Raw genomic sequence first — 24,342 nt, 5'->3', positions numbered from 1 at the left:
ATGAATTAATTCATCCAAGTCTATCTTGGCTTAGGAGGCTCTGTAGAGTTTGGTCCCTGCCACCCTCCCACCCCCACCCCTCTCTCTCCAGCCTCAATATCCCTCCCCCCCCCCCCCCCACTGTCCCGCATAATCATCAGTTCCTGGAACTCAGTGATAACACAGGCTTCCCGGCCTTTGTTCCAGCTGCTTAGAACAACCCCAGTAAGCTCCCTCCACCACCTCACCTGGCCCGTCTACACCTCCAGGTCCCATGGATACAGGTGCTACTCCTCACCGTCACCTGACTCCTAGACCAGCTCCTCTGGAGTCCAGGCGCTCGGCACACACAGGAGGCGCTCAGTACACGCCGAGAGCCAACACTAACAGGTGCTTCCCATGAAGCAGCTATTGGTGTGCTTTTCACATACTGCACCTTTAATTTTCCCAACAACTCTGGGAGGTAAACATCTTTTCCTCCACCTTATAGATGAGAGCAGAGTCCAGGATGAGTCAGAGCAAGGACTTGAACCCAGATGGTCTGGCTCCAGTCTTGCTCGGAACCACTGTGCAGTGAGCTCACAGGGCCCGTAGCGGCCCTGCGTTCACCTGGCAAGGTAACTCACGCAGCCTCGGGACGCCACTTGCATGCTGCTAGCCGTTCACCTTCACTGGTCTCGGCTGCACAGCCAACCTGTCATCCCTTGAAGGAGGACCGATCCCAGGTTTGGAGGGGCTGTCGCTCCAGCGGGGGGTCAAGGAATGCCTGCGATTTGGCACTGGTGCTCTCCCAGGACAAGAGGGTTGAGCATTAACAACAAGGATAGAACGATGTTCCTGACCCTGCGTGTGCGCGTGCGTGTGCAAGAGAGAGAGTTCTGATTTTATTTATTTATTTTTGTTCCTTTCAATTTGTTTTATGGCCCTAGCGGCTGGCCGCCAGAAAGCCAGGCTGCTGGCCTTGCCTTGTAATTTCTGTAAGTGCCTCCTCGATAAAGTGATGAGATTAATTCATCAGAATTTCTGTGGTCTCTGGAGGGCAGTCTAGGAGAGCTCAGGAGCAGGGAGGGGCATCTGTGGAACACACACACACACACACACACACACACACACACTCACCACCAGCTGAAGCCTGGCAGGTTTGGAGGTGGGCCCTCATAGGACAAGGACCTAGCCAATGGCTAGCATCAACTCAGAGTTCTAACACAGGAGTGTGCCCAGGACAGACACAGGGAGACACTACTTCAGGTCACCTAACTTCTCTGGGCCCACTTCCTCATCTGTAAAATGGGCATATAGCACATGCCCGTCTTACAAAGTTGCGTGATACAGGGTCAGAAAGCACGCACAGGGCTCAGCAGAGTCAATGTGTGGGCAAGCAAGGACTCAAGGCTGCGGTGCCTATTTTTACACGCAGGCAGTGCTGCCAGGGTAAATTCAGCAGAAGACTCCGGGTAAGTCTTTGACGTGAGGCCAGCCACCCATTCTGACATTTAAGAACACTAAGACTGGCGACCTCCGAGTTGGTGCGTGCGCACCTGTGGTAGGGAAGGGAGGAAGGAATGCTCAGAGCCTGACCTGGACTTCTGTGTGACCTCTGGCCTTGAGGCAGAGGGGAAATCCCCACCATCAGCTCCTTTGATCCTGTGCCCCAGGAAGGAAACCCCAAGGGCGTCACCATCAGCTGTCTCTGAACAGCTGCAGGGAGTGGGCAGTCCTCTCCCGGGGCTCAGGGGCTCAGGGCTGGGGCCGCAGAGCTTAGACAGGGGGCTCCTGGGGGACGCATGTCTCAGAGGCGGCTGGCTAACATCGGAGCCCGAATGGCCGCCATTTTAGGTCACTGCCGTGGAAGGGCTGGGCCAGTAGTCACTTGGCTCCACTTCCCTATCTATCTCACTTCTGGGGGACACAGACTATCTCCTTCTGTGGGGCCCACTGTCCTCAACTGTCCACCCTTCCCTCTTCCTTACCTCCTAGCTCCATGATCCCATTCGTGCCACTGGCCTGGGCTATCACGTACTTGGTAAGGATGAGCAGAAAGAGGCAGGGCCTGTGCTCACACCCTTTCATCCATCTGCCTGCTGGGTATTTTCACCTGCAAGTCCCTACGGTTCCTCACACCTCCTCAGCTGAACCCATCCTTACCCAGCCGACTCCTCTCATTGTGCTCCTTGTCTCAGCAAAACGATCACTAAACCGCCCCTACCCCCATCCCCACCTAGATCAGAAACTGAGGCGCATCCTGGATTCTTCCCTCTCCTTTATTCCTTTAAGGTCCTTCTCATCCTACTTCATTCACATTTTGTCCCTCCTTCCCCTATGGCCACCGCTCATCAGTCCCCACACTCACCTCCAGGCACTAGCCTCCTCTGTCTCTAGTTCCCTTTCCAGTCTGACCCCCACACTGCCCCTGGAGGGACGTTAATAATCTTTCTGTGCAAAACTCCATCATGGCACATCCCCTGTCTGCACACACATCCCACAGCCCGATAAATGGCAGCAACGGGCGGGAACTGCCACAGGAGAATGGACAAAGTAAAACCCAGAATAGCCAAAGATGACAAGCCATCGCTTCTCTGCCTTTGGGCTAAGATCAAGTGTAGTATCTAGATGACAAGCCATTTGTACTGCAGAGCCTCAGAAAGCCTCAGGCAGCGAAGGCTCGAGATACGGCAGAAGATGTGGTGGGCTTTGGGGCCACAAACTGGGGAATTTGCTGGGAGGACTTGGCTACCATTCCACGTGGTCATCTAGAAGTCCTCCACAACCCACCCAAGAGAAGCCAGCTTCATCTCTGGAGGCTGTGAGCAAGTTAAGTTCTGGACTCAAGGACCCACTCTACTTCAGGCAGAAGGGAAGCTGAAGCTAAAACTAGGATGCCTGAACAGTGGGACCACCCAGCCCACCCCAAGCCCACTCCCTGAATCCTAGCAGTCTGCACACTCCACACCCCACCCCAAGATAGGAATTTGTAGGGTTCTTCTCTGGGAGAATGCACAGCATCAGAAAGAAGTCCAGCAGATGAAGATCAACCGAGGGAATGCTCCTTCTACCCTCCTTATCCCTATTTGCATTTAAGACAGACAGCCGAGGATTACCAATACATTTTTAAACCTCACAAAGCAATAATCAACATACTATTAACTTGAGAAGGAAAAAAAAAAACAAAAAACCACACTGCATTCATGAAACAAGAACAGCATGCAATAAAAAGTTTAAAATGTATAAAATGGAGCTCCTAGAAATTAAAAATATGTAAATCACAAAAGATTCAGAAGAGCTGAGGAGCTGCTACTCCAGAACAGAACAGAACAGAAAAATCCAAGAAATGGACGAGAGACTGGAAAAGATGTAAGAATTAGACAACGGATCCTAGAAGCTCCGCGTCAACCATCACAAGTTTTTAAAAGAGAAAAAGGTGGGACAGGAGGTCGTCATGAAGGCAGAAACTGAAAAAGGGAGGGAGGGGGTGGAGGGTGGAAACTTCTAAGACCTGAAGAATATGAGTTTACAGACAAAAAGTCCTGCTGAAAGCCCAGCAGAATAAGTGAATAAAGATCTGGATAAAATTACAGAGGTGGAAAACAAATTAGTAGCTGCCAGGGATCAGGGAGAGGAGAGCGCAGGCGGTGGTTATGGTATAAAAGGGTAAAGCCAAAGCTCTTCTGTATCTTGACTGTGGGATGGTCACAGGAGTCCATGAAGTGATACAGCTGCATAAACTACACACACACACACCCAGAGTGTGTACAACCGGTAAAATCTGAATAAGGTGGGCAGATTCCATCAATGGCAATTGCTGATTGTGACACTGTACTGTAGTTACGCAAGACGTTACCTTCGGGGCAAACTGGGTGAAAGGTATTCGGGATCTCTCTGCATCATTTCTTAAAACTGGGTGTGACTCTTCAATGATCTCAAAACAAAAACATGAAAAAATAAATAATAAAAAGACCTACAACACACAACAGAGGCTTGCGTCGTAAAATTTCAACCAGAGAGGGCAAAGAAAGAAAAGATTCTAAAATTTTTCCGGGAGAGTAACAAAAAACAAGTCAAATACGGAGGATGGAGAATAAGACCGGCCACCATATCTGAAACCATAAGGGGAAAAAGTCCGACACACACACACACACACACACACACACACACACACACACACCTGTGTGCATCGCCACTTTTTTTTGCTTTGGCACTCATCATGTGACTTCATTTCTTTATCTGCTTTGTTCACTGAAGTTTCCCCAGCACCCAGAACCGTGTGCGGAAGTATGAGGTCTCTATATACAGTCTCTAAATGATGACTCCAACTTCTTGCCGACAGCACCAGAAACTAAGAAAAGGAGCAGCGGTGTCATGGCGGGGGGGCGGGGGTGGTGGGATGGAATCACTTAAAGCCAGAATTTTATACCAAGCCAAGATAGAAATCTCGGGGGTGAGGTGAAGGAATGAGTAAGGATATTTCCCTGCTTCCAAGGCGTCAACAATTTTACCTCCCCTGCGCCTTTCCAGCACGTGCTCCCCGCAAAATGGAGGAAGCAAAAAGAGGAAGAGGCAGAATCCAGAAAACAGGGGATCCAACCCAGGAGAAGAGTCAAGGACAAGTGGAGAAAGGACTAGCAGGAAGCAAAGACATTTAACCAAAAATTGTGAGGTAACCGTATTCTGACAATGGGAAGACTGGAAATGTGTGTGGTTGGATGGGTTGTATAATCGGAACAAATTCTTCATTGTCCATAACAGGAAGTCAAGAAATAATGCCCAAATTGCCAACTCAGTAAACACAGCTGTAAAATCACATTAGCAACTAAGAAGATGAACGCTAGAAGTTTTTCTTAAAAGGCTAACTTTGGATCATGAAGGGAGGAAAGAGAATATATGTGAAGGGCCAAGGACTGTCACTTTTCATTAGGAGACTTACTTACATTTCTATCATACTTTTTTAAACTGCGTGCACACATTGCTTGGATAAAAAGCTAAAAGTTACCTTAAGAATTAAGTTTAAGAAATTGTCCAACAGCTCCTTATCACATAAAGAATGAAATCTAACCTCCAGGGCAAAGCCTACCAGGCTCGTTATGATCTGGCCAACTCTGACCTGTCCGTCCTCATTTTCCTCAACCTGGGCCCTAAGGTGGTAGGTTCCACTAATACCTTTGGGGCCTCCGATCCCTCTCCTACCTCCCTCCACCTGAAACCCTTCCTGGTAAATTCTCCCACAACCTTGAACCTCAGCTCATGATACCATCTTCCCTTCTGCCCTGGGTAGGTTCACAAGCTCCTTCCTGTTTGCCCCCATAGGTCACACCCACCACCTTCCACTTGAAGCAGCCAGCTGGGTGTTGCAGAATCAGGATTTCGTGTGTTGTCCTCCTTCTGAGCTACGTGCTTCCTGGGGATAGAGGTTACTGGGTCTCTCTCACTTTTGTATCTCAAGTACAAAGCAAATAAATCGATGGGGTGCCCAGGTGGCTCAGGTGGTTGAGCATCCAACTCTTGATTTCGGCTCAGGTTGTGATCTTCTGGTTTGTGGGTTCAAGCCCTGCGTCAGGCTCCTTGCTGATGCAAAGCCTGCTTGGGATCCTCTCTCTCCTTCTCTCTTTCTCTCTGCCCCTCCAGTGCACAAGTGTGCTCTCTCTCTCTCTCCCAAAATGAATAGAGAAACTTAAAAAAAAAAAAAAAAAAGCAAATAAATTGAAAGCAAAACCTCCACTTAGAGAATCCTAGAACTCAGCAGGGATCCGTCAGTTGTCAAATCCAACAGCCTGTTCCAGGCCCCCTATCCTGGTCCTTCCCAATGCAGAGAACACCTAGCTCTTAAGATTTCCTCTCCCTTCCCTCTGCAGGGACTCTCACAAGGTCTCGGATCAGTTCTCTATTCACCACATTGACGCCAAGGTGCTTCCGGTGGTAAGAGTGCATCATTATTCTATGTAGCATCAAGAAAGGAAGCAATTCTGCCAATCAAACTACAACTGTGCTTCCTTGCCACTAGCATTTCCGTGTGTGTTCGCATTAAAAGATCTCTTTGAGATTTACTTAGAGATATGATCGTACAGCATCCTTGTGCATATACGGAAGAGAAAATAGAAGAAAAACAAATCAAAGGTGTCGCTAAAACTTCTCCAAGTGCAATTCTCCTGAAAGATTCTTGATCAAAGTCATTGTTTTTGTGTTTTCCCACAGAATCGTCCTCTCTGCCAATAAGGGAGCCAACCATGCTGTGCTTCTGAAGAATGTCCATTATCATCTCGGGGGTTACCTCCCAGGTCACTGGCCCCTTTCTGCAGGTTCTGATGTGCATGTGAGGGCAGGGTCAACCACATGGAGTAACCAGCACATAGCCCAATTCAGAGAGGTGGGGGGGGGGGGGGCAGTGCATGTTGAAACTGACGCAAGATGGTACTTCTCAGTCTCCTTCCAAGGCTCTTACTTCCTTTCCCTTCACTAGGTCCTTCCTCTTGCCCCCCACCCCCCACCCCCACCCCTGGCCCCTCTCCTTCAGAAAAGCTTTCTCTAGAAAAAACTCTCCTGGAGGGCATGTTGTATCAGATGGCTTTGCCCCACCCCCCACAGTCTCAGATTAGCAACCTGGGTGGGGCTGGAAATTTGTATTTCCAACAGGTTCCCAGGTGCTTCTCCTCTGGGGACCACACTTTGCGAACCACTGCTCTAGAGGATCTCATTAGATCCCCAAACCCCACTCAGCTAACACTCTGGAGCCCTAGGCCCCGAGTTCCAACTCTCCAGAGTGAAACCTGTGAACTGATCAAACTCAACATGTCCCAAACTTTGTCCATTGCCCCAACCCCTTGCTCCCGGCCTATCCTTCTCCCACTAGGAATATTCTTCTTTCTTGGTTTCCTTGCTGTCAAATAACCTCGCCAGCCCCCTAGCAGCCTACATTTGAAACCTAAGGGGCAGTCTCAACCCAGCCACTGTTCATTTTATACTGAATCCACTTCCAGAAGTTTCTCAAGTCCAACCTCTCCTTTTAACCCTTCTGCCACTGCTGGCTTGGATGTCTCCAAATGGATGGGCTATGAGAATCCGCTTCCTAACCGGACTGCCTGCCCCTAGACTCTCCCATGTCCAGACCATCTTCCCCGAATTACCTTGCCAGAATTAACTTGCTAAAATGAGATCTCATTAATTCTCTGCTCAAAAACCTTCACTGGCTTCCTGTTGCCAAGCACAAGCAGCAAAAACAATTATTATCTATTTAAGAGTTATATGCCAGGCACTAAACTAAAAACTTCACGTCCATGACTCATTTGATGTCTGCAATCTGCAATGACGTTCCAGCACCAGAAACTGCTTATCAGCCCCATTAGTCCCATTTCATTGACCGGGAAATTAAAGCCCAGAGAAACTATGTAACTTTACCAAGCTGACCAAGAAAGAAATTGTCAAATTGGGATTCTAAGACAGGTCACACACCCTCGAATCTTGGTGTTACTCTATACTCTTCCTTCACAAAGCCTCCCAAGCCTGTGCCATCCAGCCTCCCGCTGCTTTCCCTACCAGCCCATCCTCTGCCACCGAGCCCCACCCCCCCCCACCCCTCAGCAGAGCACATCTGCTCCTCTGGGCCCCTGACTCCTGTTCTTTCTGCCAGGCATGTTCACCTTTCCCTCCTGTTTGCATGGAATTCCTCGGAGATGCCCTCAACCCACCCACCCCAGGCTCTGTCTCACCTGACTTGCACTCTGGCTGTGACGTGGTCTTTCTCTCATTTCCCCCAGTGCCCTGCAGACAGCAAATTGTTTGCAGGTTTCATTGACTCTTTTCGTACAGATGAGGAAACTGAGACCAGACGACACAAGTCCCTGCCCAAGGTCAGCCGGCTGGTCACTAGCCGGGCTGGGATAGCAACCTGGTCCCGACCCCCACTCACTCCTAGCTCTGTCTCTGCAGCCCCCCTTGCCTCGTGTCCCGTGGGATCCCCGGCCTCATTCTCCAGGACAAAAGGCCTGGAGGTGGTCCAAGGCAGGATAACCCATCAATCATCTCCCTGCCCCTTCCTTGGGGAGTTTCCTTCCAAGTCTGCATCTGGGCCCCTGGTGAACAAACAGAAGCAGCGCCTGCCAGGCCTTCTTTCTTACTTGCTCTCATCTGAAGTCACAGACCCAGGAGCTGCTCCAGGGGCCTCCTGGTGACCTGCTAAGTTGGCCTCATGCCCTGGGGACGTAGGGAGGGCTACAGGGTGGCTTTACCCTCCCCTCAGCAATGTGCGTTCATTTATTCATCAGTGGCTTCCGCTCCTAGAAGAAAATCCAAGTACAGCATGCACCAAGCCTCCCCCCACCACCCAGACCCGGGACTTGGCCAGCCTCCCCAGCCCCATCTCCTTCCCTGTCTCCCTCACTCACACCAGCCACACTGGCCCTCTTTCTGGTCCTGAAGCACATCAGCTGTTTCCTCCACCTGGAGCATTGGCCCCAGGATTCTTCCACATGCTTTGCCTTATCTTAGAAGTCCTCTTCTCAGCATGGCCTTCCCGATCTTCTGTCTAAATTAGACCCCTCTCATATCATCATTGGCTCTTCTCTTTCACAGCACCTGCCTCAAGTCTGTCATGATGCATCTTTACCCGCTATCGTGTTTTCTGTCTGTCTTCCCCCCAGACGGCAACCCCACAGGGTAGGGGCCCTTGATCCACTCTCAACCCAGCTCCCAATACGGTGGTTGCGACTCAACCAATATTCAACAAAGAACTGAGTAACGGCTTCATAAGCTCAAGCGTGAGGCAGGCGTGTCCCCCAAACACTGTCCTTTAGAAAAGAAGTCACTTAATATCTGAGACTTTGTGACATCTCAGAACAGAGGTGCTATGTCCACCACCTTATATCGACCAACTGCTCCAAGACCTCAGTCAATGCTCATCGTCCAACTGAATCAGTAACAAGGGGGTAAAGAGACTTCACACAAATTTAGTTATTCCCGGGAATCTGACCTCACATGTTGAGTGTCAAAAGCAGTAGAGTACCTCATACACTGTGGAAATCGTGCTTATACATCGACACAAATAGAAAAGAACTGCTCTGATGGTCTAGGAACTATACTTACAGCTCCAAAATGACATTTTTAGAAGCACACACATACTCCTAAAGTTTTAAGTAACTAAGACAGGAGTAAAGACAGGGTGCTCTGAAACACTGTTGAATGACTCAGGAAGTGGCCCTAGAAAAGGCAAAGACACTTTAGTCAAAGGTCTGTGTGACAAGTTTGATAACTTCGCTTCACAAAATGTGAAAAGAGGGACACCTGGGTGGCTCAGTCAGTTAAGCGTCCGACTTAGGCTTAGGTCATGATCTCGCCATCCGTGAGTTCAAGCTGTGTCGGGCTCTGTGCTGACAGCTCAGAGCCTGGAGCCTGCTTCAGATTCTGTATCGCCTTGTCTCTCTGCCTCTCCCCTGCTCGTGCTGTCTCTCTCAAAAATAAAAAATAAACATTAAAAAAAAAATAATAAAATATTTAAAAAAGCAAAACGTGAGTAGAAAAAAGTTTTTCAAAAAATATGGTATTTTTACATAATGTGATTTGAAGTATACAAGTTTAACTAAAATTAACACATTGTTTTAAGTAGACATTTGACTATTTTATCTAGATCCCTGCAAGTTTCCGTAGGCAAACTGGCCAAACTAGTTTGTCCTTGTGGGGAATACGGGGGATCGCTTTGGGGGGACCACCTTTCATGTGGACACACGGAGAACTTCCTAGGCACCAGGCACTGTGGGAGAACATGGGGTTTGGTGAAAATCAAAGTAAACGTAACCCCTGTTCCCTAGGAACTTATCATCTCCCTGGGGACCCAGTCAGATCATGGCAAGAACCATGCAGTATGGTAACTGTTATCGATGTGCTGGCAGAAGGTATTCAGGAGCACCCAGGAGGGGCACTATCTATGTCAGATGAGAGGGCTCGGAAGTGGAAAAAGGCTTCCCCAGAGGAAACGCCAGCTATCTGGAGACCTAAGGACAAAAGTAGGCCCTGGAGGTTGGGGGAGGCAGAGTAAGGAGGAGAATGTATACAAAGTCTAGAAAGTGATGGCGTGTGATGAGGTCTGGGAACTGGAAAACAGAGCAGTCAGGCGGACCCGCAGCCCACTAGGGAGCATGGCAGGGGATAAAGTTACCAGGACAATGTGGGGCAATCCCCGAGGACATCCTCAATCATGCTCTGGAGCCATGGCTTACCCATAAGCAAGACAGGAGACCGACACGTTCAGACATTGGCTCAGAAAGGTCTCCCAGGCAGCACAGAAGAAAACAGACTGGGAAGGGGCGATCCTGGCAGCCAGGAGACCAGACTAGAAGCCACAGTGGTCGGTGGTGGCCCGGAACAGAGCAAGGCGAACAGAGAGACGCATTAGGTCAAGGGACATGAAGGAAGGAGACGGAACTGGACATGACTGTGGGGACGTTGGTCTGGGATGGGGGGCAGGAAGTCGAGTTCCGGGTTGAGACCCACTTCTGGCCTGCACACCAGGGAACCGACAACTGGGACGCAAGGAGAGACGTCTAAGGGCAGGTAGGACTTGTTGCGTTTGGGTGCTTCCAGAACATCCAAGTGGAAATGTTTTATAGGTGCTGAAGGCTCTGGAGTGCAACGGGGAGGCTGAACTGGGACTCATTCATCACAAGCCCAGGCAGGAGCAGATACAGATACAGGGCAGTAAAGCGGGTCAAGAACTGAGAAGAGGAAGGGAAAGGGGGGCTGGAAGCTGGAAGTTGAGAGGGTGTGGGCATTGTTTTGTTTTCTTTGTCTTAGATTGCAGATACCACAAGTATTTCAATGCAGAAGGGAGGAGGCTAGGAAGTGAGAGGGTAAAAGAGAGGAGATAGTGGGTAGGAGGGTCTCCAGAAGTGGGGTGGGGATGGATTCACCCAGAGCCTGGGGCAGGAGACCATCCCTTGCAAGGGGCAGTGGGTAGATCGGCTGGCAACAACTGAGGACATTCCCATCGAGGGCTTCCAGTTTCTCAATGGAACAGGAGGCAGGGTGACAGGGTCAAGGTTTGGGGATACGTCTTGGAAAAGTCCCCCAGGTGGCTCCCTAAAAGGCCACTTCATCAGTTTGGTACTCATTACAAAGGTTTTCATTACTGTGAGGTCACTATCATAGTCCAGAAAGGAGCTGCATCTCTCAGGGCCAGACTCACATTGGCCAAATTCCAAAACCTGACATATAAGCCCAGGGATACACATTCAAGTACAAAGAGAAACTGATGTGCCTAACCTACAAGATCACTCTAAGCAGAAGACCTGGGGGGGGGGGGGCGGGGGGGGGTGACTAGATCATAATCAGAAAGATGTTAATCACATCAACTGAATGTTTAATGACATCAGTCTGTCCCCAGGCTGACTCCCTTTTGGTAGGAGTGGTGCCTTTGTCAAAGTCTGCCTCCTTTTTCCACGCCTGGGGGGGGTGGGGGGTGGGTGGGTAGGGGGCTGATCAATCTTCTTTGATGAGCACATTTTTTTTCCCCCTTAGATATGCTAGTAAATTCGGTCAGGTTGAGGATTATCTCCTTAGCTGTGGAGCCACTGGGTCCCTTCGGGAAGGTGCCTTTTTTGCGTCTAAGCTCATCTGTTCTTGGTGTCCTCACCATCTCCAGCATGGACGACAAACTCCCTTTCACACAGAATCGGGCAGGCAAAGTTGCACCAAACACTGAACGTGCACTACTAGGGGTTTGATCCTAAGCCCCAGGAGGACAGAGGGACTGTACCTATCTTGTTCAATGCTGTAGTGCAGGAGAGCGCACATTTTTTCTGTAAAGGGCCAGACAGGAAATGTTTTAGGCTTTGTGGCAGCCTGCTGTTGGAGCACCAAAGCAGCCAGGTTCCACGTGAACGAATAGGTGTGGCAGTGTCCTAATCCAACTTGATTGACAAAAGCAGGCTTCAGCCTGTAGGCTCTTCTCAGCCCACCTCTCCCGGCCCCTTCCCCCAGCCCCACAGTGCTCCCACCTAGCACAGCCAAGCACGCAGAGTGTACTCAATAAATGTTTATAGGAAAAGAAATGGCTGGGGGTCCCTGGCTGGCTCAGTCGGTGGAGTGTGCGACTCTTGATCTTGGGGTCGTGGGTTCGAGCCCCACGCTGAGTGTAGAGGTTAAAAATAAAATCTTAAAAAAAAAAAGAACAGCTGTCTGAGGGTTTTTTCCTCAAGTCTACCATGACATCCTTGTTTCCATAAACTTCTTTCCATATTGATGTAAGCATGGAATTGAGAGACTGAAGGGATCTACGGAGACAGAATATGAGCTAGCATGACTTTAGAGCTTTGTCCAAGCATTTATATCAATTAGTGAATGGATCGTTCTGTGATGAGAGGCCCTCAGTCCAAGTTACCAGACTTTTAAAACATGGCCTGAATAGCCTCTTTATTTTTTTTTTCAGGTTTATTTAGAGAGAGACAGAGTGGGGGAGGGGCAGAAAGAGAGGAAGAGAGAGAGAATCCCAACCAGGCTCTGCGCTGTCGGCCAGGAGCCTGACGCAGGGTTCTCACTCACAAACTGTGAGATCATGACCTGAGCTGAAGTCAGACGCTTAACCGACTGAGCCACCCAGGATGCACAGACGCTTAGGGGACTGTACCCTGGTTTGGAGCCTTAGGCTAGGCCTGCAAACTCACTCAGCTCTAAGCTTTAGACGCTTAGAGGGCAGGTGCTCTGGTCTTTCTCTCCTGCCCCCCCACCAGTACCTCTCTCAGAACACTCCCACGGTACCCGCTGGTCTTTGTGAGGCTGTCCAATTACTGGTCTTCCTCTTTACACTTTAACTATGTTTCCACATTTTCTACAACCATTATGTCCAGAAACAACAAAGTCAAAATCCACGTTAGAACAAAACCAAAGACTTAATGAAATGACTAGAGCAAACCATCAGCTTTACAGTGTACTTTTCCGGGTTCTAAACAGAAACCTCTTCCCGGTTCTAAAGGAGAACCAGAACTTGTGACAAAGAGACAAGAGCAGCTGAGCTCTGAATGCACGAAATGCTGCTCTTTGTCCTCTGACTTCTAGGAAAAGATCATTATCCTCTTTGTGGAGCAAATAATTAAGACTGTTTACAAATCCTTCAAGTGGGCTTTTGAAGTGCTGAGGGCACTCTCAGCACCCGGGCCTCTGCTGAGGGAGAGCAGGGTTTCTGAGTCTGCCCCAGCCTCTACTTTCAGAAAATCTGATCCAGAACCCTCCAGAACCCTCAGTGAAGAACCACATGGAGTGAAGAAAACGGGATTGTCTCCTAAAAAGCAATTTTTCAAAAGCTGACCTCAAAGAATCTAAAAAATAATGGCAATCTTACCGAGACCATTTCCTGATCTGGGAAGAAAACAGTTGCCGTCTCAGTGACTTAAACTGGTGGAAACATGTCATGTTTATTTGTCAGATACCCAATGATACAGATTGGCTCTCAGACTGGAGGTTTTCAACCCTGGCTGAGGCCGGAGACTCCCAATTAATCACACAGTGCTTTTCAAACTCCGAGATTCCAGGGTGTCCTCCCAGACTCAGGAGTGTGAAGCTGGCAGGGACTGAAATGTGTTCATGCACCCATGCTAGAGTCTAGCACAGTGCCTGATGTGAACACACTCCGTAAACGCTCGCTAAAAGCAGTGCGTATCATGGCTCCTTCTCAGGAAGGTGTAAAGAACCCGAGTCTGGGGTTTTAGGAAAATGTAATTTTAACTGCTTTACTCTTTGGTACTGGTTGAATTTTGACCATTTTTTTCAAGGGTTCATTTATTTTTTTTTTTTTTAAACGTTTATTTATTTTTGAGACAGAGAGAGACAGAGCATGAACAGGGGAGGGGCAGAGAGAGAGGGAGACACAGAATCCAGAATCGGAAACAGGCTCCAGGCTCTGAGCTGTCAGCACAGAGCCCGACGAGGGGCTCGAACTCACGGACCGTGAGATTGTGACCTGAGCTGAAGTCGGACGCTCAACCGACTGAGCCACCCAGGTGCCCCCCCCCCCCTTTTTAAAAAGTAAGCTTTATGCCCGACGCGGGGCTCGAACTCACGGACCGCGAGATCATGACCCGAGCCGAAGTCGGATGCTCAACCGACCAAGCCACCCAGGCGCCCCAAGGGTTCATTTAAAAAAATAGCTATTATCTGTAACTAAGATAGCCAAAATAATTTAAATCCTAAATCAAAATATACCGTTTTACTTACATATATGTAATTACAAAAGCCCACCATGTACGATAAAACAAAGTGTGTGTCTGTGTCTTAGTGATAACACCGTCGTAAGTGATATGGTAAAAGTGAAAATCATACCTGCAAGCATTTATTTAGCACTTACAAAGCACCAGGCAATATTATAAGTGCTTTGTACATACCAACTCACTTACTTTTCTTTTAACATCTCTATGTGAAGAAGGAATGAGAGCATCGCACCTTACCAAGAAGGAAATGAACCCAGAGGGAAACCGAGGCAGCATGCCCAGGGGCATCTAGCCGTAACGGATGGTGCTGTCTGATCCAGGAACCCGCTGGACAACCACTACACCACAACGTCTCAACTAACAGGGAGAACTGGAAACATGGCCAATCTTAAGGCCCTCAACTAATTTAATGAATAAATAGTCACAAGAAATTTAGACAAATATTTGTTGAACGAAGACACGGAGAGTCATCCCAGGAAAGCTCAACCTGACTCTTCCAAAAATGCAATGGGAAAGGGGGGAGGGAAGACACCCTGAGGACAGCCAGGCAGGGCCAAGGGACGGGACAGGTGTCCCTGGGTTTGGTCCAGTCTGGCTGCAGTTTCTGTCCCAGTGGAATGGCATCACCCCACTTCAGTTCCATGCACGAGGGGGGCTGTTTGTCCATCCACAATCAACAGCACCTACAACAATGGCTGGCGCTTAGTGGGTGCTCAGTAGACTCCTGATGAAAGGAATGGCCCAAGTGCTCCGCCCATGGCCTCCTGCAGTAACAACCTTGGCTACCATGTGCCAGGTTCATTCCTCTGGCTGGACCCTGTGCCATGAACTTGATAACAGCTCTGGGAGAGTGTTCGCATCATCATCCCCCATTTAACTCAGGGTGACGTTCCAGAGGCCACCCACCAAGGCTCTTGCACACCTTCATAGGAACCAATCACTCACATACCCTCCGAAAGAGGCCGCCACCCTCGCTGGTGGCCATCAGAACACGATTCAGCTGCCACACAGGCGCACTGTAACAGCCCTTGAAGACAGGCCATGCGGCGATCAGACAGGGTGAGTGGGTTTCCCTTGCTCTGATGGCCTGGCTCTTTCCCAGTTGAGAAAATATTTGTGTTTCATTTGTGCCCTTAAAAGATCAAAGCAACAACTCTTTCTATAGCAAGGAGTCTGGAACTGCAGGGTAAAATAACATGATTTTCTCCCCCAAAAAGCAGCTCTTAGGGACACGCTCTTGACCGTGTTCCCCACACCAGTGAGAGGCGCATGCACAGTGCATTTGTGTGGGGTTTCCCGGGGTTTTCTGGGGCACCACAGGGGAGTGCCTGCGTGCCAACGACAGTGCTGGAGTTAGACTCTCGTGGGGAATCCCGAATGAGAAACCCTGAGAGGCGGGAAAGGGGCTCTACCAAACCCCTGCTGTAGCGGCGGGGGGGACCCACCTGGCAGCTGGCGGGAATCACCGGGTTTCCCCGCTGCACCTGCAGGCAAGGGCGCCCCTGCCCGCGCCCACCCAGCCCCTGCCCTGCCTTCACGCACCTTGGATGGTCCTCTTGAAGAAGGCCTTGCAGGCCTCGCAGGAGGCCACGCCGTAGTGGTAGCCGGAGGCAATGTCCCCGCACACGAGGCACAGGCGCTTGGGGATGGCGTTGAGCATGTACTCGCACTTGATGGCCGAGTCCTCCATGAGGCCGCTGGCACAGTCCTCGTAGCTCTTGCGGCACGGGGTGCCGCCCAGCCCGGCGCCTGCGAACATGGGCGGCGAGTCCAGACCGTTGGCGTGGGCGCCCAGGGCCAGGCCGAAGCCCCCGCTGGCGTCGGACGAGCCACTGGGGCTGTGGTGGCTGAGGGCGTCGATGCCCGAGGACGGGCTGGACGGCTCTGTCTTGATGAAGGAGCCGCAGCTGGAGCCCAGGTGCCGGTCGTCCGCGGACATTCTGTTCAGCAGCCTGCGGACACAGAGCACGGACAAGTCAGCTCTGCGGAGGGTGCGGTGGGTGTGACGCCGGACCCAGGAATTAGCTCTGGGCTCCGGGCACCGAGTGGGCGGGGCGGCTGGGAGGGGCTCAACGCTAAGGCGTTGGTGAGATAAAATGCTGGCCCAGAAGGTCAATTGGTCAGGACACTGCACAGCCCAGAGCAAGTTTCTGGCATTACCCCCCAGAACCTTCTGAGTCCTCAAAGAAAAAACTAGGGTTTTATTTTATTTTACTTTATTTTATTTATTATTATTATTATTATTATTATTAATTTTTTTGAGAGAGAGAGAGTACAAATGAGGCAGAGGGAGAGGGAGACAGAATCCCAAGCAGGCTTCACACCCAGGGTGCAGCCTGACGCGGGGCTTGATCCCCTGACCGCTGAGATCATGGCCTGAGCCACAATCAAGAGTCTGACATTCAACCCACTGAACCACCCAGGCGTCCTTTAAAAAACTACGTCTGATCGATAAACTTTAGATTAGGCGCCCAGCTCTCTGCAAATTGCTAGCATAAGGGTGACAGACAAAATAGCTGGCCAGTCTTCCTGCACAACAAAAGTACACGGTGGCCATGGCTGGAGGTCTGAGCGTGCCAGGCCCTGGCCCAGACACCCTCAGTACTGTGACCTGATAACCCATTTCACCCAGCTCCACTGAGGCACTGGGTAAGTCCAAGCTTGGTGCCTCCCCAACATGCCGCCATCACGGAGACTGGGACCAGACACACCGTCAAGGCACCTGGCCAGGGCAAGAGGCAGGGCTGGTGGCAAAAGCTGCTCTCTGGGGTTTGCCTCTGGCCCAGGGCACATCTGGAAGGTGGCTCCAGGCCCCCTCCCCCTCCCCGTCCCTAACCCTTCAGCAGGCTGGCTTCCCAGCCCCACCCGGCCCCAGAGACTGTGTCTCCAGGAAGTGACATGAGGGGGCCCCTTCCAGCCTTAGGTCCTCACATCCCTAGCAGTTTCTTCACCCTAAACTTCAAGCTCTGAGCGTTCCTACCTCACCCACAGAGGCAAGGGAGCATTACCAACATGACAAGGTCACTGTGAAGGGTCATAAAGGTTACCTAAAATGAAAGTCCCTTCTCCTAGAACCATGCTGGGTCCACCTGTCCTTGACCTGGCCTGGCTGTGTGGAGGCAAGGAGCTGGCCAAGGCTTATGCCCGTGGAGCAGGTGAAAGGAAAGAGAGAAAAATCTTGGAGAAGGAAAAGGGCTGAACGATCAGTGGTATGGCCGCATTAGCAGAAAGATGGAGGGGTCTCAGTACCGGAGGGTCCGCTGGGTAGCAGCCATGGTCCACCTCTAATAATGCCCAGAGGGAGCCCCTGTTTCCTGAACGGTCCTTTGAGGAAAGGACTGGTCACCACCAGGGAAAGGGCTGCTTTGCAGCACCCACAAAGCCCACCCCCACACCACCAAATGCAATCTCACGATGGGAGGGGCCGCCGTCCCTGGTGTCGCTAATGATTTCATAGTTAGTACACCTCCCGAGGGGTTGTCCCATCCATCTACATTTGAACATCTGCAGGGACAGGGAACTCATTGCCCCACAGGTGGTTCTAATCAGAAACCGGGAGCTGCAGATAGAAAGATAAAAGATCCCTGTGAGGTTACTACTCTCAAGTTTATCTACTGGAATGCAGTGTCTAAAGATAGAGGCTCTCAGGTCTCTTATGTTCCAAATGTAACGTTCCCAAGTCCCCTGAGACGCCCTCCCACAAGCACCGTGTTTCCCTTATATAGGCAGAGGGTGCCCTAGTTGAGGGTCTCCTCAGGGTCCTTTTATAGCTCTGGCTGGTGCGCTGTGATCGTCCTGGGTTCCATATGACCACCTGCCGCCCCTCCATCCACCAGCAGGTCCCTGGTATGTCCACAGGAAACGCCATCAGCCTGGCAAGGCACAATCCAAGCAGAAAATCTGCCCCGGTAGGCACCTTTGGGTTACCTCCCCACAGTGTCTCTGCACAGGGCAGGCAGGGAAAGCTGACCAGGGGTCCTTCCACCTGTAATCCTCTCCTGCCCACTGCTTTAGGCTCTGCGGGTCACAGGAACACCCCAGGCCCACAGTGACGAATCCTGCCGAGGAGATGGCTCCCAGACTCCAGCCCTCTCTCCCCACCCCTCCCTGAAGCTCAAAAGAACTCCAGAGGTTTCGGGAGATACACTTGACATTAATGGTAATTACAGCAACAGCAGTAGTCCCCCTACCCTCTTATCTGCAGTGTCAGTTACCCGAGGTATCACCAGGTCAACAGAAGCCTAACACCACGTCACAACGCCGACGTCATCCACCTCATTTGGTCTCTAAAAGTAGGCCTTTTGTCATCTCATCCTCGGAGACTCCAGGGGCTGAAGGAAGCAAACTTGACCCTGGCCTCCGAGCGGCACAGAAGTCCAGCCACTACTTTACTGCCCGCATCCCAGTTGTGTGTGTTTGGACAGGGGCAGGGTCCGAGGACTTCATTCCTCTTCTCTTTCCCACGACCGGGATTTTGGCACCCCATCCCCACCCCGCCCAGGATGTCTTATCTAGGGAGAGGCCACACCTATTCCAGCCACCTGCTGTGTGCCAAGTGCTGGCCAAAGGACAGGAAAGGTCACGACACACACAGCCCACAATCTCAAGAACTTCGTTCTCAGGGCGCCTGGGTGGCTCAGTCGGTTAAGCGGCCGACTTTGGCTCAGGTCATGATCTCACAGTCCATGTGTTCGAGCCCCGCATTGGGCTGTCTGCTGACAGCTCAGAGCCTGGAGCTGCTTGGGATTCTGTGTCTCCCTCTCTCTCTGCCCTGCCTCCACTCACGCTCTGTCTCTTTCCACCAAAAAAATGAATAAACGTTAAAAAAAATCTAAAAAAAAAAGCTCATTCTGTCTCAGGAAGAGCAGACTAAACAAACACAAGTGTGCAGAGCACCAGAAAGAGCCAGGGGGTACTACCCTCACAGGGGTGCCCTTCCCCCCCCCCCGGCTCCCGCCGCTGGCCCCACCAGTCTCCATTCATTCACTTGTTCATTCATTCATATTTGCGGACTGAATGAACACCCCCTCCACGGGGGGCACAGCTTCTTTTCTGTGTGGAAGATTCCTTCCAAACTTTTCTGTTTTTTCAAGCTCAGGAGTTGCCGGGTCTGCCCTCTGCCCCAGAGGCTGGCCTAGACCAGGTCAGTGGCCATCTGCCAAGGGCGGTCACACTCTGGATGCCTCCTTTTCTACCACAGCCTTTTAGTCCTCACAGCCTGTCTGCCAGACATTATCATCCCCACTTCACAGAAGAGAAAAGCTGGAGCTTGAAGCTTGTCCCAGGTCACCTGAGGGACAGGAGAAGCTTGGACCTGAACCAGCCCTGTCTGACTACAGACGCAAGCTCTTTCTTCTGTGGCGCTCTGCCTCTCGTCAAACCAGGTCTCTGAAGGACCTGCCTCCAGCAAGGGCCTCAAGCTTAAATCCCTCAAAACCTGCAGAGAAGAGCTCCAAAGCCCAGAACCTTCCTCACGGCCATTTCTTGACCTGCAGTGTGAGAGTCGAGAACTCTCTGGGGGCACAGAACCCTTCTAGGCTACCGGGTCCTCGATGCACCAGGCAAGGGACAAAATTTGCTGGAGAGGCCAGACCCTCCACAAAAACCTTGTCTCCAACTCTCCTGACCTCTGGCACATCGTTCATGCATTCCAAAGCAAAATTTAAAAGGATGGGAAAGAAAGAAGCCCAGGAGGTGGGGGGAGAAGAACCAGCGGGAGGAGCTGAAGAATATAAAAAGCATTTTTTTTAACGTTTATTTATTTTTTGAGAGAGAGAGAGAGAGAGAGCAAGAAAGGGAGGGGCAGAGATAAAGGGAGACACAGAATCTGAAGCAGGCTCCAGGCTCCGAGCTGCCAGCACAAAGCCCAACGCGGGGCCTGAACCCTTGAACCGTGAGATCATGACCTGAGCCAAAGTCAAGACGTTCAACCAACTGAGCTACCCTGGAGCCCCTATAAAAAGCATCCTTTAAAATGCTTTTTAGGGGCGCCTGGATGGCTCAGTTGGTTAAGTGCATCCTACTTCAGCTCAGGCCATGATCTCATGGTTTGTGAGTTTGAGCCCCATATCAGGCTCTCTGCTGTCAGCACAGAGCTCCCTCTCTGCCCCGTTCCCCTCCCCCTCCCCCTCTTTCTCAAAAATAAACATTTAAAACAAATAAACTGCTCTTTAAAGCATGCTTTAAAAAGAGTGTGTGTGTTGGAAATGCAATGAGGAGGGGGTGGCAGCAGGTCACGTGTGGCTACAAGGTCAGCGGAGATCAGAATGGGCAAGCGTCCACTGCAGCGAGCAGTCAGGAGGAGGCAGGTGATGTCGCCAGGGAGTGTCAAGGCTCAGTGGGGATGGAGACCACTGTACCGTGGCTGGAGGAGGTCGTGAATGCAACAATTCTTTCCAGAAGTTTGGCTGCAAAGGGTAGAAAAGGATGTGAGAGTGGGGTGCCTCCTGGCACACCTTCAGACCTTCAGGCAGCACCATTCCCTTGAACTTGGGATCATGGGGGCAGATAAAGAATGTTTTGTTGTTATTGTGGGTAATTGTTGGTTTTCTTTGATGAGGAGGGGCATGTGTTAAGAACACAACCAACAAAACTAAAAGGAAACCTCTGTATGGGAGAAGATATTTGCAAATGACATTATCAGATAAAGGGTTAGTATCCAAAATCTATAAAGAACTTATCAAACTCAACACCCAAAAAACAAATAATCCAATGGAGAAATGGGCAGAAGATATGAACAGACACTTTTCCAAAGAAGACATCCAGATGGCTAACAGACATATGACAAGATGCTCAACATCACTCACCATCAGGGAAATACAAATCAAAACCACAATGGGATACCACCTCACACCCATCAGAATGGCTAAAATTAACTCAGGAAACAACAAATGTTGGTGAGGATGCGAAGAAAGGGGAGTGAACCTGTCTGCACCGCTGGTGAGAATGCAAACTGGTGCAGCCACTCTGGGAAACAGCATGGAGATTCCTCAAAAAATTAAAAATAGAACTACCCCAAGATCCAGCAATTACACCACGAGGCATTTATCCAAGGGATACAGGTGTGCTGTTTCAAAGGGGCGCGTGCACCCCAATGTTTATAGTAGCACTATCGACATAGCCAAAGCATGGAAACAGCCCAAATGTCCATCGATGGATGAAAGGATAAAGGAGATGTGGTATATATATATATACAATGGAGTATCACTTGGCAATCAAAAAGAATGAAATCTTGCCATTTGCAACAACACTAGAGTGTATTATGCTAAGCGACATAAGTCAATCAGAGAAAGACAAAAATCATATGATGTCACTGATACATGGAATTTAAGAAACACAACAGATGAACATAGGTGAAGGGAAGGAAAAATAAGGTAAAAACAGAGGGAGGCAAACCGTAAGAGACTCTTAAATACAAAGAACAAACTGGAGGTTGCTGGACGGAAGGTAGGGGGGATTAGCTAAATGAGTGATGGGCATTAAGGAGGGCACTTGTTGGGATGAGCACTGGGTATTAGATTTAAGAGACGAGGGGCGCCTGGGTGGCTCAGTCGGTTAAGCAGCCGACTTCGGCTCAGGTCACGATCTCGCACTCTGTGAGTTCGAGCCCCGCGTCGGGCTCTGTGCTGACAGCTCAGAGCCTGGATCCTGTTTCGGATTCTGTGTCTCCCTCTCTCTGACCCTCCCCCGTTCATGCTCTGTCTCTCCCTGTCTCAAAAATAAATAAACGTTAAAAAAAAAATTAAAAAAAAAAAAAAAAAGACGAATCACGAGGTTCTACTCCTGAAACCATTACTACACTATATGTTAACTAACTTGAATTTAAATAAATATATTTAATTTTTTTTTAAAAAGAATGGAAGGAACTTAAGGTTTTTAAAAATTATGGGATCCACACTTTGCAGTTTGCCTTGGGCGATCCTGATCCTACCTGCTAAGTACCCATCGCCCCCGCTTTACTCCCCAAAGTGGGCAATGAATTGCATGGTGACTCTACGTTCAATGCTGATGGTAAAGAACAGATCAAGATGCACAGACTGAAGATATGAAAGGTAAAAAATGTCCGTTTTCCCAAATTCCAGTTCAATCTTCACCAGAGTCAACTGAGGTGCTTGCTGAACAGGTGGCTGCCTGGGCCTGACCCGACCACAGTCATAATTTGTACATGCATCTCTGCAAGCGGGGCCCAGAAGTCTGCATTTTCAGGTTGGCTTGTTTCAGCAGCCCAGTTGTGACTTTAGGGGCATCAGGTTTGAGTACCATAAGAATGATGTGGCCAGGAGGCCTGGCAGAGGTTTGATGTGAATCTGGAATGCAGGAAGAGAAAGGAGCTGAAGCAGTAAAGGGGGGTGGGGGGGGAGGTTGGCCGTGCACAGGGGAAGTCTGTGGGTGGTAGAGGGGAGAGCTGAGAGCCCTCGCCTCTCTGTCCCCTCCACTCAGTCCGTGAAGGGAGGCACAGGGAGTGAAGGCTACGGGCAGGAAGTCTAGGAAAAGGAAGAGAGTTTGCAATAGAAACTGGGAGGGGGGTGGTGGTGGGAGGAGAGAGCAGAAATCAGGGTCTCCAGGGTTCACCAGGCCCCTTCGCTCACATTGCAGGGGCACCAACGCAGGGGGAGCCCCGTCTCCTCCAGCAGCTTAGATCTGGGTTTCTCAGCCTGGGCGTTACTGACATCTGGGGCAAAGGACTTCTTGGTTGTGGGGCCATCCTGTGCACCGCAGGGTGTTTAAGAGCATCCCTGGCCTCTACCCACTAGATGCCCCAGCCAGGGCAACCCAACCCTGGAAGAGACATTGCCAAATGTTCCCTGGGGAAAAAAATCACCCCAGAATGAGAACCACCGCCATAGATGTATGAGGAAAGAGGGAGCGCGGGGCGGGCCGCAGTGGGGGGTTGGGTGGATGAATGGTGCAGGTCTGGGACAGAGGGGGTGAGAGCAGAAAGTGCAGAAGTGGAAGGAAACAGGGGGAGGGACCAGGAACAGGGTGGACTCCGGGACTTCAGGCTGAGGGAGAGCAGAGGAAGGAGCGAGAAAGTCGGGGGATTGCAGATGGGGTCAGGGAAGATGTCAGAGGTGGAGGCTGCGGGCCAAGGCACGGGTGGGGGGAGGTGGCCACAGGGTGGGTGCCGCGATGGCGTGCAGGGAGGGTGCAGCCTCGCGATGAGGGGACGTGGCAGACGCTTCAATCCGGGGAGGAGGGGGGTCACACGGAGTCCATCATCTGTGGTTGGCTGGGACCCAGTTCCCGACTGGGTCGATGACTATTGACTGTATGGGAGGGACAGAGGCCCCGTGGAAGCAGCCTCTGTAAGAGCAGAAGTCAGTGGCTGCAGGCCCTCGAGGCATCATTCCCCACCCCCCACCCCCCCCCTGCGATCCATGCGGAACAGGAGCACAGCTAGAGCTGCCCTGTCCTCAATTTCACCACCATCTGATTCAGCATGGCCTCCCTCCCACCCCAGCGTGCTCTCTGCCCCTGGCCCTCTTCACATCCAGCGTGGAGCCTTGTGCCTCAGAGTGGCCTGGCCTCCAGGGGTGCCTGAGCTCACTGGTGGAGCGGGGTGCGCGGTGTCTCTGCTTCTGCTGGACAATGGAGTGGGTTGAAGATTTTCTTCATATGGAGACCAAAAAATCTTGGGGAACTCTGAGTGAAACCCAAACAGTTGAGCTATTTTGCCACACATCTGTCGAGGAAGAGAAACTCCCGCGTGCCAGCAAGAGACAACTATAAACTTTTTCGCTGGACTCCCAGGGACCTGGCCCCCTGAGGACGGCCTGCTGGGCAGACAGCAGGAGGGAAGCTTCCGGAGGAACAGCTCAAGGAGGGAAGTGCTTTGAACTGGCCCGGTTAGCCTAGGGCCTGGCTTGCTTTCCTCTGTGGGACAAAGCCCACCTCACCGCGCACAACACAGCAATGCGCACAACACAGCAATCCGGGAGGCCTGCAGAGGGCTGCGCCCACAGCCCCCTTTTGGCTCTGTGCTGAGGCCACACTTGTAAGAGCAAAACCAGTAACTGTCACGTAAGGGTGACAAGCCTGCACGCTGGCATCAGATGAGCCAGTTCTGCCACGTATTAGCTGCTGACTCTGAGGCCAGCCTCAGAGTGCCCATCTGTAAAATGGGCCCAATCACCTCCTTCATAGGATTGTTCTGCGTGAGCATAAACTAGTGTATGCAAAATGT

General features: G+C 50.9%; 1 protein-coding gene across 2 annotated transcripts in view; it reads right to left on the bottom strand.

Annotated features, from left to right (window-relative positions):
* The window catches only part of ESRRB (estrogen related receptor beta), a 173,644-nt gene that overhangs the window by 41,676 nt on the left and 107,626 nt on the right, over positions 1-24,342 (bottom strand). For both annotated transcript variants that reach the window (XM_060620347.3, XM_060620346.3), the window contains exon 2: positions 15,702-16,111. In XM_060620347.3, coding sequence (XP_060476330.1) covers positions 15,702-16,111 — 410 coding nt within the window. The remainder of the gene's footprint in view (positions 1-15,701; positions 16,112-24,342) is intronic.

Source organism: Panthera onca, chromosome B3, assembly GCF_046562875.1.
Source record: "Panthera onca isolate mPanOnc1 chromosome B3, mPanOnc1 haplotype 2, whole genome shotgun sequence".
Taxonomy (NCBI): domain Eukaryota; kingdom Metazoa; phylum Chordata; class Mammalia; order Carnivora; family Felidae; genus Panthera; species Panthera onca.
Note: the sequence above shows the minus strand (reverse complement) of the source record. Positions and strands in the feature narration are given on the sequence as shown.